Consider the following 14,757-nt stretch of genomic DNA (forward strand, 5'->3'; position numbering starts at 1 on the left):
GGTGATTTTTTTTTATTGTATGGGTCATTAAGGATATGACTGATGCTGATGCATATGCTAATGCATAGGCTGACACACTGCCTGTAAGGTCCTGTCCCAGACCGTACAGGCATATATTATGGTCAGCCCTGTGGTCTTAGCTCAGACCCCAGGGTTGCCATAACAACGATTGGCAACCCCCAAAAAGCTGGGGGGCAGGGGGCGCCAATTGAGCAAGGCATTTCTTCAAGCATTTAAATGCCGTGTTTGCCTTGACCACCTCATTTAAAAGGTTAACACCCTTTTATTGGAGCTCGCTATTACGTTGTGGAGCATTATTAGCCGAACTCCAGGCTGTAGAAGTGCGGGGCGGAGCACCAAGAGGACTTAAAATGAATGGCCTACCTTTAGAATAAAGGGAGTACAACACCAATCAGTTGTGTGGTGGCCTGCCAGCTTATATCTAAATCTATGAGAGATAAGTTGCAAAATGGACACTCCAGAATGTACAGAAAATATTTCTACAATATACAATATTTCTTCCTTTTAACAGTAGCAAATGAGCTTTAATACTGATCATCTACATAAAGGGAGCTCCTATTATGGAGGACTCAAAGAACTCAAAGAGTTCTGAAATATAACTTGAAAAACTAGGGGAGTGGAGGCTGCATCACCAGCAACTTCACCATGGCCCTGTCCTTTTTTTGCTGCTGTTTTCATTTTAACTTCCAAGCAATTCAGAACTGCTGTGTGAGATGTATGAGATGGTTTTATATAAGTCATACAGTGACCGAAATCAGAAACTGTGAAAGTCGTAGTAGAAAATATTGCACTTCCACGGTTACAAATTACCAGGTTGTCCCACTGTTGAGTACAACTACCACGGTCTCTACATCTAACACCTTCTAACATTGCAGAAAAGATATATCAGGATATTTTTCAAGTTCTTGTTCAACTCAATAAACTAACTTGGAGGCAATGCATTTCAGAATTGTGTCTGACATCAATTACATTTTTCATTTCTACAAATTAGTTAATTTGTTCTGTGGATATAATCTGGCTTGACACATTTTACAATATGATTTTGTGGTAGCGAATGAAAACAAGCTTGCATATTTGGTATGATGTTACTGGATATCTTTATACCTCATTTAATCAAATCACTGGAGCAAAAACATTTTTAGTACTTTGATGATTCAATTGTTTTTATGGCTTTCATGGCAAATTAGCCGTCTTATCATGTGCTCACAGGATGGATCTTCTAGCTAGAAATCTATAGGATAAATATTATCTCTATTGTGCACCACACTGTGCTACGTAGAGACATATATACAATTTATCCATTTTGGACTTTAAAAACAAAATGTGTTCACTTTAGGTAAATGAAAATTAAAGTGGAATGATAGTTTTATCAAATAAAGATAATTCATTGGATAATCTAATATATAATACTGAGTGTATGTGTGTGTATGGATGTATATCCGCTAAAGGAATCTACACCGTTGCATTTACAGCAAATTATCAGCAAAATTTGCACAGCCGTACAGACAGTCAAGTGCAAAGAGACAGCTAGAGACAGTCAAGTACAGCGAGACAGTGAAATACAGTTAAGTACAGAGAGACAGTGAAAGACAGTCAAGCAAAGAGACAGTCAAGTACAGAGAGACAGATAGAGACAGTCAAGTACAGAGAGACAGTGAGAGACAGCCAAGTACAGAGAGAGACAGTCAAGTACAGAGAGGGAGACAGTGAGATACAGTCAAGTACAGAGAGACAGTGAAAACAGTCAAGTATAGAGAGACAGTGAGAGACAGAGTCGGGTACCGAGAGACAATCCGTAATACTATACACAGAGTGGACCATGCACAACCACCAAAACAAGGTAAATGTCAGCACACAAAGCAAGCTATAAAATAGTGGACTTATCACAAGGCGCTGTGGCTTAGTTGGTTAAAGCGCCTGTCTAGTAAACAGGAGATCCTGAGTTCGAATCTAAGCAGTGCCTTTCTTTCTGACTTTCACCCCTGAGGAAGTCTCCACTTGGGAGACGGAACGCGTGGGGAGTCCTCCACGTCCTCCATTACTGCTGAGCCGCCCTGTTGACTTATTGTACTGATGCCTGCCTGCTGACCACTGACTCGTAATGTATACTTACCCATTTATTCTATAGCCGCACTATGATTGTTATGGCAGATTTATCTTCATCTGTTCAGGGTCATTAGACAGCTTGGGCCTCATTCATCCTTCTATTGTAATTGTATCATACTAGGGGCCAGGTTCCACTGTACGGAGGAGGTGTTTGTTTGGTGAACCTTACCTGGTTGTGCCAAACATTTTGACTCATGTATGTTTTTTAATTGTTTTTAACTTGTCCTTCATTCCTTGATGGAGTTTTTCTATTGTTGAAATAAAGATTTATCACTTTTTTACATAATTTTGTCTATTGGCACACCTCTTTTTCTCTTTGAATATTTTATACCGTGAGACAAGAGTCAGAGACAAAGACGGTCAGAGACAAATACAATAAGAGACAGTCAGAGACAGTATGGATGACAGTCAAGTACAGAGAGACAGTCAAGTACAGGGAGAGGCAGTGAGAGATAGTCAAGTACAGAGAGACATTCAAATACAGAGAGACAGTAAGAGATAGTCAAGGTACTGAGAGACAGTGAAAGACAGTCAAGTACACAGACAGTGAGAGACAGTCAAGTACACAGAGACAGTGAGAGACAGTCAAGTACACAGAGAAAGAGTCGGGTACAGAGAGGGAGTCAGAGACAAATTCAGAGACAGTCAGAGACAGTCAAAGACAGAACAGAGAGATAGTTAAGTACAGAGTGATAGTCAAGTACAGAGAGACAGAGACAAAAAAGTTCAGACACAGAGACAGTCAGACAGCTAGTACAGAGAGGCAGAGTCAGTGATAGTCAGGTACAGAGAGACAAAAACAGTCATACACAGACAAAGACAGTCATAGACAGACAGAGAAAGACAGAGACATCCAGAAAAAGAGAGGGATAGATACATATAAAATATTCATTGTTAACCCATTTTATTTTATTATAGCTAGGAGAAGTTATTTACTATCCTGAGCAACGCCAGGAGCTACTGCTACTATAATATAATTTCCATATCAATTTTTCATTGTATTTGAGGTCTCTGCTTGCAGGACAATGAAAGGGATTGTCTACATGAACATGGAGGAGATTTATCAGAATTGTCTGAGAGCAAACCTGTCCTAATTGCTCACGGCAGATTTTATTTTCCCACAGTAGTTTCTAAAATGAAAGCTGGGTTGTGACTGGTTGCCATAAGTTTTTCTCTCAGACACTTGTGATAAATCTCCTCCAATGATTGTCTACAAGGTGGTGACATTGTCACAGGTCCTTCAGCCACCATTGCTCTCACTGTTGAGCTCTCCCACATGCTCCGATCACATGTTGATGACCTCACAAGTCCTGACACTTTTCCACACTTGAGCAAGTCAGGGATACTGGCTTCTGCTGGGTAATCTAACCCTTAAAGCCCCAACTAGACTCCCATGGCAGTGATCAATAGTGGTTGATGTGATGATCTGGGAGACCTGCTACTAATTGTCAAAAACATCTAAATTCTTGGTGCTAAAAATTTTAAATGTATTGATAAAACTTAAAAAATGTGATGCACTGAGCAGAAATAGTATGAACTTCTATGTAGATAACATTATAAAATATGTTATATGATTGAAAGTTTAAAGTACAATGGTGAAATATAAATATTTATACATTAGTGTATACATATTGTTTTGATAAATCTTATGAATAAGGACTTACCCTTGTGTGCGTCCGAATGTGCATTTTTAATCCGTCATTCTTACTGAAGGCTTTGTCACAGTAAGGGCACTGGTAGGGGCGCTCACCTGCAAACAAGATAAGCATCATAATTACCATATGCAGCCCTTGGATAGAAAACACTGCCCTGACACATCAGGAAGGCACAGCATGACCATGTCAAAGGAGGCACATTCTTCCAGCCTGAGGTTCATGTTCATTTACGAAAAGAGAGAAAAAGAGAGCCGAGATCTGAGCTTTTAAAAACTTCACATAAAGAACAAAAGAACACACTGGCTACATGCTGGGCTGGATCAAAGCTCCTCTCCCCATCGCCTGATGTTTTCTAACAACATATGAATGCATGCAGTGATATGCTAGGCAAATATGACAGTCTAGTAAAGGAGTGAATTATGACGCATTTTGTTGTGGCTAGTAGGGATATTTTTTTATTTGATGCTTTGATATACTTCATTCTTAAAGAGTGCTAATATCTCTACACATCTGTTGAACATTGTTGCCATCTGGATTGGAGACATCACATTTAATTACGATAATTAATTTTTCCTCCAGCGCTATATATTTAACTTACAATATTCCTATATAGTCTTATACATAGAATCATAAAATCCATAAATTCTAGAGCTACGCTTTTAGGAGAACAGATTATCTATAACCATAGCTTCATGCAGATTTGTACCCACTTGCGGCTCTAAGTGGCAGCATGTTACGGTACTTCCTTTAAAGCTTAAAATGGATGGGTTAAGCAGTTCCAGGCAGTACCAACAAGAATGTCAGTAGACCTGAAGAGTGGTTCAAAGTACTATTTATCCAATCTAAGGTGTTTATGTCCCACGGCTCAGATCTGGATAACCCCTGCACAGTGTGAGACCTTGAATGTCAATTCCTGATACACACAAATTGTTGGATGGAATCTAGAAAGGTCAAGGAATGCTCTGACAAAAGCAGGCACCTGGGAATTTCCAATCTCAACTATGACGGTGATTTATAGTATTGTCATACCTGATTATTCGCAAAACGATGCAAACAGGTCTTTGATTTTATGTCTTTATATTGAAAAAATATCTATGATGTTATATGGTTTCATTTCATATGGCATTTTTTGGAAATAAATAATAAGAAATGTTTATTTTTATACATGTACAGAAATCTGGTGTTTCACGAAAAGATATTTAAGAGACAGTATATTTTCCAAGTTTAATTGGACCACACACTTAAAAGGAGTTTTCTGGTTATTAAAAGTTATAATATTATAAAGAATTATTAAAAGAAATCTACCATTCGTTTTCATGCATTGTGAACCAAACACTTCTTGAGAATGCTGTAACTACGCTGGGTATATAAAAAATATGAGAACTCCATTGATTTTTTTTTATGCGCTGGCCATACTGTGGGCTGGAAGGCTATATACTTAAGGGGGCTGGCAGGCTATGTACTAAAGGGGGCTGGCTGGCAGTCTATATACTTAAGAGAGCTAGCTATATGCTAAAGGGAGCTGGTTTGCTGTATACTAGAGGGGGCTGGTTATATACTACAGGGGGCTGGCTATATACTACAGGGAGCGAGCTATACACTACAGGGAGCTTGCTATATACTACAGGGAGCTAGTTATATACTACAGGGGGCTGGCTATATACTACAGGAAGCTAGCTATATACTACAGGGGGTTGGCTGGCTATATACTACAGGAGGCTGGCTGGCTATGCATTACAGGAGGTTGGCTGGCTATATACTACAGGGGGCTGGCTGGCTGTTTACTACAGGGAGCTGGCTGTATACTACAGGGGGCTACCTATATACTACTGAGTGCTGGATGGCTATATACAGGGGCTGGCCGGCTATATACTGGGGAGACTGTGATCAATTTCCCACCTTTGGCTTACACTCGAGTCATAAGGATTTCCCAGTTTTTGGTGGTAAAATTAAGTACATTGGCTAATACTCAGGTCGGCTTATACTCAAGTATATACAGTAATCCGTGAACTGAGTGGTTTCGCTGAAAAAAACAACTATAAAATTATGATAATGAGGCTCTGTCATTCCTCTGGCTGCCCCGTTGCTTCTCCTCTTACCATAGTGAAGTAATCAATTGATGAACCATCCCCCAGCTGCTGTGTATGAGTCATTCAGCTCAGGTTGATTAGTCCTGTCTGGACAGTTCAGGCAGCTCTTTTATGTACGGCACCCAGCTTTCCCAATGTCCTGAATTTTATAATTGTGTTTTTGAGCAAAACCACTCGGTTCAGGGATTAAACAAGATATGTTTCTGTATCAGTGTAGCTATAGCATTCACAAGGTATGTTTGGTTCACAAATGGTATATTTACGTTAATGGCCTATCCTTAGGATTATGAATGGAACAATAGTCAAAGCTGCTATATTTGAACATTATGTGGCACATGCTGGTGCTCTGTATAGTCTTCAAATAACTTTGATAACACAGACAAAATCTATATTCACCCGTTGCATAAGACTGTGTACCACTTTTTCCTGAAATGTTTCAGACATTTTTTATTGCAAAGTAATTATCACATGGATTAGTGATAGACCCCTACTAACTTTAAGCTCAATTTTAACAGTATAAATATCCATTTACATTTCAGGGACTAGATGAGATTTTACATGGAGTACTTTACTAGTCTTCTTCTGCTTGCTTCCCTAAATGCACTTTCCCCGTCCATTAAACCAGTAGTACTAGTATATCCCTACAGTTTCTTCGTTCTTGACTGGCGCAGCCAGAGCCCTGACCTAAACGCAATTGAGCATCTCTGGATAGACTTTAAAATGGCTTTCACAAAAGTTCGTCATCCAACTGGAGCGAACTGGAGAGGATCTGGAAAGAAGAATGGCAGAGGATCCCCAAATCCAGGTGTGAAAACCTTGTTGCATCATCCCAAGAAGACTCCTGGCTTCTTGGGATGATGCAACTTTAGCTTCAATTCAGTTAAGAACTCCCCCTTCTAATGAAACTAATTTAATCTAATACTGTGATATTGTTGCAAAACTAAAGTCACAAGTGTTTATTTTTAGAGAACTTGAATAAAATACAGCATTTTCAATCATGATTTGCTGGGTTAGTACAGTATTTATATATTATGATGTACAATTTTGTGAAATTAACGTCACCACATCTCACTTTTAAATTTATAAAAATCAATAGAATTTACTAACGAGATGGTGGAATCTGAGGTAGAGCATCAATTAGGTTGCATTTCTCAAGTGTCTTTGCAATAGATGTTTGATGGGGGATGTGTGTTCAATCAGTTATATGGTTTCTCATGAACTGAACACTCATTTCAGGGAGTTTCACATGCTCTTTCTAGTCTACAAATGGGATTTCAGTCACTTGCCTAGTGAATACAGTGGTTTCTCTCCCACGCTACTATGTGTTTGTTATCAATTCAAGACCATCTCAAAAAGTCTCATGTGCCTGAAAACCTACAGACAAAGAATCTGTTGGAATAAGAACTGATGATGGGCAGAAAGAATTGTCTCTCTTAATTAGTCTAAGCAGAGGATGGGGATAGAAGCAGTTGGTCACTAAACGGTTTTCATTACATCACCCAATATAGATCTTAATCCAACACTGAGCTGCTTTACTAAGGTTCACGGCATATAACTATATGAATGTATTCCGCATGTTTATGTATAAACATAAAAAAAAAAAATTGGGAAAAAAAATTAAACCATTATTATTGGCCAATTGGTCAATGAATAAGATTGGGCTGTGTGCTACGAGCTTGTACACCTTCATTTTCTTTAGAGCTGTAGCGTATCTTTGCACGGTGCCTATGTTAGTTGGGAAATATTGGGCATAATATATAAAGTGCATATATAAACATTAGAGGACCATCAATATAAGCCTTATCTGTCTGATCCACCCCAGTCACTGCACAATAAAAATCTATGTACTAGGAGGAAGCTCTATATTTGTTACATCAGTTTGGCCGTTAGAGGCTCTCCGGGTCAGTTGTCGCTCAGCGTGTGGAGAGAAAGTAGCTGCTATGATGTAACTACATATGGAGCAAAAGCGGGTCCTTCTCTTATTTCCCTCCGTAGCACTTTCCGAAAGACAGCAGCAGCATAAAAGACACTATAGAGCAGTAAAACACTCACACAGCTTCCTATATTTGACTAAAGCGTTTTAACCAATAGTGTGAATTTTGTGTGGCAGGGTAATGGAAATAGACAATTAGATACATATATACATTATTAAACACACACACACATATATATATATATATATAAAACATATGGATGCAGATACATATGTAAATGTTATCCGACTTTCGGAAAAACAGCTGGCTTCCTGTAGAGATATCCCATTGTCTCCAGCTGCTTCTTCTGCCACTGACAGCAACGTTAACACAATAAGACTTTCTACTAGAAAACGGATCAGATGCGTCAGCAATTGCTATCTAATTGTCTGGAATCTATCTCTTCTACTACCTTTGGACTGCTTCGTGACCACCTCAGCAGCAGGGTGGACCCATTTGCAACAATCCAAACAATTCTAGTCTGTTTATACTTAGCGGACATGCTGCATATGGCTGAATATAAAACAAGCATTATATTAGACACTGCTAAGTAAGTGCTAATCGATGGTAAGTTTATTTTATATAGCAAATATTAACACAGTGAGTCGGAGACACTCCAAATTGTAGTATTTCTAATTGTAAAAGTATAGCCAATAAACTGCTTTTCTTTATCCATCTTTGCTTGAACAGGACTGCAAAGCATCAAGATACCAAGCGAGTCAAACATTTTTTCGCCCTGTATCTAACTTGCAGACAAGAAAGTGGGATGGCTCCATGCTGGGAGTAAAAGGGTGATGTGAGGAGACAGAGGAAGAGAAACTATAATGGATTTAGTGTCTCACCACGGCTGACCTTATAAGTCTTTGAAGGCTAACAAGCCTGAAAGACACTTCAGGAAAGAAAGGCTCTTCTCGTAGATGAAGAAAAGTTACCTGGTCAAAAACCTATTAATCATCCAACAACACTTATGTTAAATATTTTACAAAAGAGGCCATGACATGGGATTCTGTGTTCTGAATTAGACATTCTACATCTTACTAGTAAAGCCACATGCCCTGCTTCCGCACATGTCTCCAGCAAATTAGTAAGACCTTCAGAGGAGCAGCATGTGTTCATATAAGAGGGATCATCAAGCTTTGTTTACCCGCTACTGACATAAACAAGGATTGAAAGCAACGGAGAGTGGTCAGATGAAAAATGTTATCTTATTAAATGAAAACAGGGACCACGTGTTACTTGGGTCTGAAAACTATTATAAATGTCTTTCTGATATGAATCACACAGTTAATGGGGAATAATAGCCACATCTTTAACATCTTTCATCAAATGCCAGTGAGGAGAGATATAGTAACTCAATAGTCATGTGCTCCCTGTGATAAGCCTTAGCTTTGATCACACTACATACACCCCTGGACATTTCACAGTTATAGCCAAAGAGAACTTTTACCCGGATGTTACCAAACTACTCAACACACTCTCCCATACCTAAACATGCATTTCATCTCTCCAGTCATGGGCAATCGATATGAATGACATATAAAATAAGATTTACGTAGACTCTTACAACACTCTAAATCTCAATATCATAAAATATGACATTTAATAAAATATGTAAATGGCTTAAAATACATTATTTTGATTTCTGATGCTTGGTAATGATTTTGGCTTACTAGTCTACTCAATAAATATACACTTAGGTTTTTGTTTTTAGTTACCGTTTAACCAGTTTAATACAAAGTTGCAGCCACCCGTATTGTAATTGCGCCAATTACAGAAAGTTATTACCACCACTCAGAATAGGGGATAACGAGCCGAACGCCAAGGTGGGACCCACTTTATCATGAAAATGGCAACCCCAGCAATCCGTTTCATTATATACAGGTGTTGGATATTGCCGGAGATAGTGAGTGCCGGAGATAGCAGAGTGATGTGTTCTTCAATATCTGACACTACTAATGAAAAGAGCGGAAGGATAAGTGTTCGTTCTGCTGTTCCGCCCATTAGTAAGAACAGAGCCCCCTTTCTCTGGATTACTGAGGGTCACGTGATTGGAATCGGTGGGAGGTTCCAGCAGGTGAACACTCACCAATCATAGTGTACACTCACCCTATCCTGTGTAAATTGCAAAGTTGGTACATCCACTTGATTTGATCTTTTCCATTATTGTAATAGTTTTTTTTTGTGTGTGCAATTTGATACCAGATTCAAGTTAAGGATGGCTACATCTGTATGTATAATATTTGTTTTATATAATCATTTAAACATTTATATATATTTATGTATATAAATGTTGTTTTTTGAAATGCATCCAAACCAAAGCCCAACCCCTGTGACCTAACAGAGGAATTTGTCAGGGTTCAAGGTAAGTTATAAAATAACAATTATATTGTAATGCTAATGCTTAGAAAAGGCAGCAAGGCATATTTGCACTACAGGTGTGATGGGCTTCTGGAATCTGTCTTTAGTGAAAATGAGGTCCCTGGTGACAGGTTCCCTTTAAGATGAAATGATTTTATTAAAATAAAAAGCTCCCCACACCAAAAGAAAATAAAGACAAATAAAAATGTACTTAAAGGGGTATTCTGGAAAATCTGCTACAAAAATCCAAAATGCTATAAATAAATGAATACAACAAAACTCAATGCCATTTATCAAACAACAGAGATTAAATAGTTTGCTTTTATGATTCACATAGGTTTTCTTTAGTAGACAGAGTTATCTACAAGATACTACAAGTCCCATGACATCTCAGTTCTCAGCAACAGCTGCGCCCTCTTATGCTTTGCTCCAAATGGTCACCTAACAGATTGTCCTGCTCTATTACCATAGTAGTTATGATGTGTATAAAAGTCATCACTGAACATGACCTCACTGCAAGCAACTGACTAAAGCCAAACATAATGATCATCACATGACCTGCCCAGGCAGGTGCAGGACGTGTGACCAGCGGCCTTGTTCTGTTCTGTGTCTCCTCCACAGGGACAAAATCAGTGGACTGATTAAAGGGCCAGTAGCATTTTAGTTCTTCATTACAATGTATGCCCACAACATATTTCTGCTAAGATGAGAAAAATTTGAAACAACAGCTAATTATATATTAGCTTATATTTTAATGACCCATTTGAATATAAATTATGCATAATCCTGAAATACCCCTTCAATGATACATCTGCAGGTTTTATTGACTGTATTTAATATTATTATATGATCTATTAAAATGTTAATGTAAGAAAACAAATACAGACGGTCCCTGACCTAAGAAAACCAACATACAGACAACCCCTAGTTACAGACAGATCTCTCTGCCCACTGTGACCTCAGGTGAAGATCTCTGGAAGCTGTAGGTTTACTGCATTCTCAGCTTGAGAATTATCAGAGGTGTCTGCAATGAAACTATTTTATAATCTTTCTTCCCATGACAGCTCAAAATTTTCAAAATTAAATTGTCAAAAATACAAAATACACCTGTTCTGACTGACATACAAATCAAACGTAAGCACAAACCTACCAAACTTTTCTTACACGCAACCCTGGGACGGTCTGTACAACAAAGATAATAATAATAAAAAAGTGGGGAAATGTATCTCATTTATTTGGAATATACAGGCAGTTCCGGGTTACATACAAGATAGGGTCTGTAGGTTTGTTCTTAAGTTGAGTTTGTATGTAAGTCGGTACTGTATATTTTATCATTGTAATCCCAGCCAGAACTTTTTTGGTCTCTGTGACAATTGGATTTTATAAATGTTGGGTCGTCATAAGAATCAATATTAACAATAAAGCTTCATTACAGACACATTTGATAACTGTTACAGCTGATTATTGTAGCCTAGGACTAAAGTACAATAAATTACCAATATCCAGAGGTCCGTTTGTAACTAGGGGTCGTATGTAAGTCGAGTGTTCTTAAGTAGGGGACCGCCTGTAATCACTTAGGGAAAGATTACAGCTGTAAACCCCACTAAAATAGCAATAAAACTAATCATAAAATAATAAACATATAAGTCTTACGTGTCAGAGATTCTGTGTGGTACTGTCTCTATAAATAACAAGTCTGTGGCATATCATGTGTGGTACAATGTGGTTTGAAGTATTTTAGAATATTTGATTTCATAGATACCTTCATTAAAAGGCACACATAGTAGATAACATCTTGGAAACCTATAGTCCCAGACAAGTGTATAATGTCAATTTTGCACACTATCTGTGTTGACATAGCACTGACATAAATTAACTATGAAGTGTTGAGGTGGATTCATGCAAGAAATATGAGCAACAGCCCCTAAGTGCAATACCTCTGGTGATAACATATCATCATATAATTTACAACTTGTCATCACTATATACAGTATACATATGGTACACAAAGGTATGGACCCAAAGGACCCGAAAACATCATGGATAAGGTTTCTCGCCACAGCTTGAAACCTTTATGAAAGCAAATGCATAACACATATATCTTGGTATTTTTTTTTGAAGAGGCATAAAGTGTTACAATGGGGTTTTATTCACCTATGTAAAAACCTAAGGAAATGACTGCAATCCTCATGTTCTCAATCTGTAACCTATTACCCATGCGGTGGTATCTACTCTGAACAATGTGCTTCTCTCTTCTTTGAAATGCAAGAAGGACATACAAAGTGGCATAAAAAATGTGTAATCTTAACACTTGTAGACAATGCTGAAATCCTTACCCATTATTATTTTCCATAAGAACATATATATCATTGTAAATAATCCAGATTTTCATTTAGAATTTTTATTTTAGTTTATTGGTTTTCCATCAGGCTACATTTTATGCAAGTGGTAAGTTTTCTGTATAGCAAGTCCAAAATTATCTTATCATCCCCCATTCCTGATGCTGTCTAGTCACCACCAGTCATTTTGTTCTAATAAATGGGTTTTATTTGGCCGTAGTCAATGACTGATTGTAATTGAGACCTGCTATAGACAGTGACTGGGGCAGATGATGTCAGAATGGATGTGCTGAGACACAGGGCAAAAGATAACTGTCTGGGTCAGCTGATGACACTAAATATCTGCAGATACTGTACTTTGTACAGTGACATACAGTAACCAATAACAAACACCAGATGTAATAGAAGACAAAGAAAGTATATGTAGGCTGGACAGATATACTGCATTTTTATCTGCTTTTTATGCAGTTGGAAAACTTCAGATTTGCCATGTTACATAAAATCTAGTTTACATTTTTAATTAAAAAAATCCCATGATTATTGATGGGTAACCATCCTAACTATAAATGGCTAACATATTTCTCTGTCTTTTTTTCAAGAGGTTGAACTTTTCAAGATGAAAACTTTTTTTTAACTGTAGGGATCCAAACCTGGACTCTTCTACAAAACTACACTGATGTGCTGGGAGTTGTTGTCTTGCAACAGCTGAAAAGCATAAACCATCTTATATCTGGTTTTTAAGAACAACTATCTTCAAAGGTTCTGTATCTATCAATATAAATCAACAACAAACAAATGAGACAATGTATGTTTTATAAACATGTACATGTGCTTATACATTTACGTGTAAAACAATTATAGTAATGTGTTCTTTATGTTATGTTCACATCTGCATTCAATGTTTATTGCCTCCATTAGCAGTTTTATCCAATATGACGGGAAGGATAGCGCTACATACAACACTACCTGTGCCATCTTTAAGAGCATTTTCACTGATCTTGTAGCAATTACTTGAACAACTACATAACATTACTATGATGTTTAAAACAGATGCGAAGGTTTGCATAGCATGAAAGATAGGAGGGGATGTATCATTAGGCAGGCTTCTGGCACCAGTATTATAGACTGTCTTTGGAGCCTTTTGTATGTCAGATTTAACATAGGGACATATACTGCCTTTTAAATGTGGCATATGAGGTGTTAATTAGTGATGAGCAGACCCGAACCGCAAACTTCAGGCCTCCCCAGCCCTACACCGAACCTCATTAGAAATTCCAGGCAGGTTTCGGCTCAAACTAACCTCCCTGCCATTAACGCCAGTGATCGCTGCCAGTAGAAATTAACTCTTTAACTGTCTTTGCCAAAGTCACCAGTGGCTTGTAAATCGTAGTGGCAATGAACCAGCAATAACCTGCCAGCGGAACAGGGATCGTGGGTGTTACTGGCTGAGGTCCGGGTTCAAACAGGTTTTTCAAATTCGGTTCAGCTGAACCCAAATTTGTACAAGTCCACTCATTGCTAGTGTTAATGTCTGAATTGGATTGGAGACTTTTGTATTGCTGGAAAATTGACATAACTACAGTGATCGATTCTCCCATCAGTCTGTTGACATCTGAGGTCAAACAATTTTTGTTTCTGGCTCCTCTTTTTTATAGGTTAACCAATGAGATTTCACACAAAAGAGGGAATTCTAGAAAGGACATTTCAAACTCCAACTGAGGGGGATGGTAGTTTAATGGAGTAAAAGGTGGTGACAATGTGAAAGATAATGCCTAGAGAGGAAAGAACACGGGCCCATATTAATCAAAACTAGTGTAGTCTGTACTATGTGCAGTTTGCCTGTGGAGTGTACAGAGTGTGTTCTTCATGAATTCGGCGCCCCCTGCAGTGCTCTTGAAGTGTGCACCATTTTTTTTGGTGCACTTTGTTCATGCTGCAGAATTTTGGTGCAGACAGAATTGTGGCGCACATCAGTAATAAATGTGTTGCATACTCCGACTAAGCAGTAACTCGCCTTTTGGTTCACAATTTTTTTGTCGGACACAGTGCAGCCGCGACACAAAACTGAAGCAGACACTGTATAAATACATGTGCAAGAGGTTTCAAGTTCTTTTCAGTGCAAGTCAGACAGAAAACTGTCGCAAACACTTTAATAATTCTGGCCCACTGACCATGATGCGTCTGCACTCAGAAGTAGCAATGAAACCTACCGTGT

The 14,757-nt window shown here is 38.2% G+C and overlaps 1 protein-coding gene across 4 annotated transcripts in view; it reads right to left on the minus strand.

Moving 5' to 3' along the window:
* Positions 1-14,757, minus strand: part of PRDM5 (PR/SET domain 5) — a 94,060-nt gene that overhangs the window by 21,648 nt on the left and 57,655 nt on the right. For all 4 annotated transcript variants that reach the window (XM_072119338.1, XM_072119335.1, XM_072119337.1 and 1 more), the window contains one exon: positions 3,792-3,877. In XM_072119338.1, coding sequence (XP_071975439.1) covers positions 3,792-3,877 — 86 coding nt within the window. The remainder of the gene's footprint in view (positions 1-3,791; positions 3,878-14,757) is intronic.

The sequence above is a fragment of the Engystomops pustulosus genome, chromosome 1 (genome assembly GCF_040894005.1).
Source record: "Engystomops pustulosus chromosome 1, aEngPut4.maternal, whole genome shotgun sequence".
Classification (NCBI taxonomy): Eukaryota; Metazoa; Chordata; class Amphibia; order Anura; family Leptodactylidae; genus Engystomops; species Engystomops pustulosus.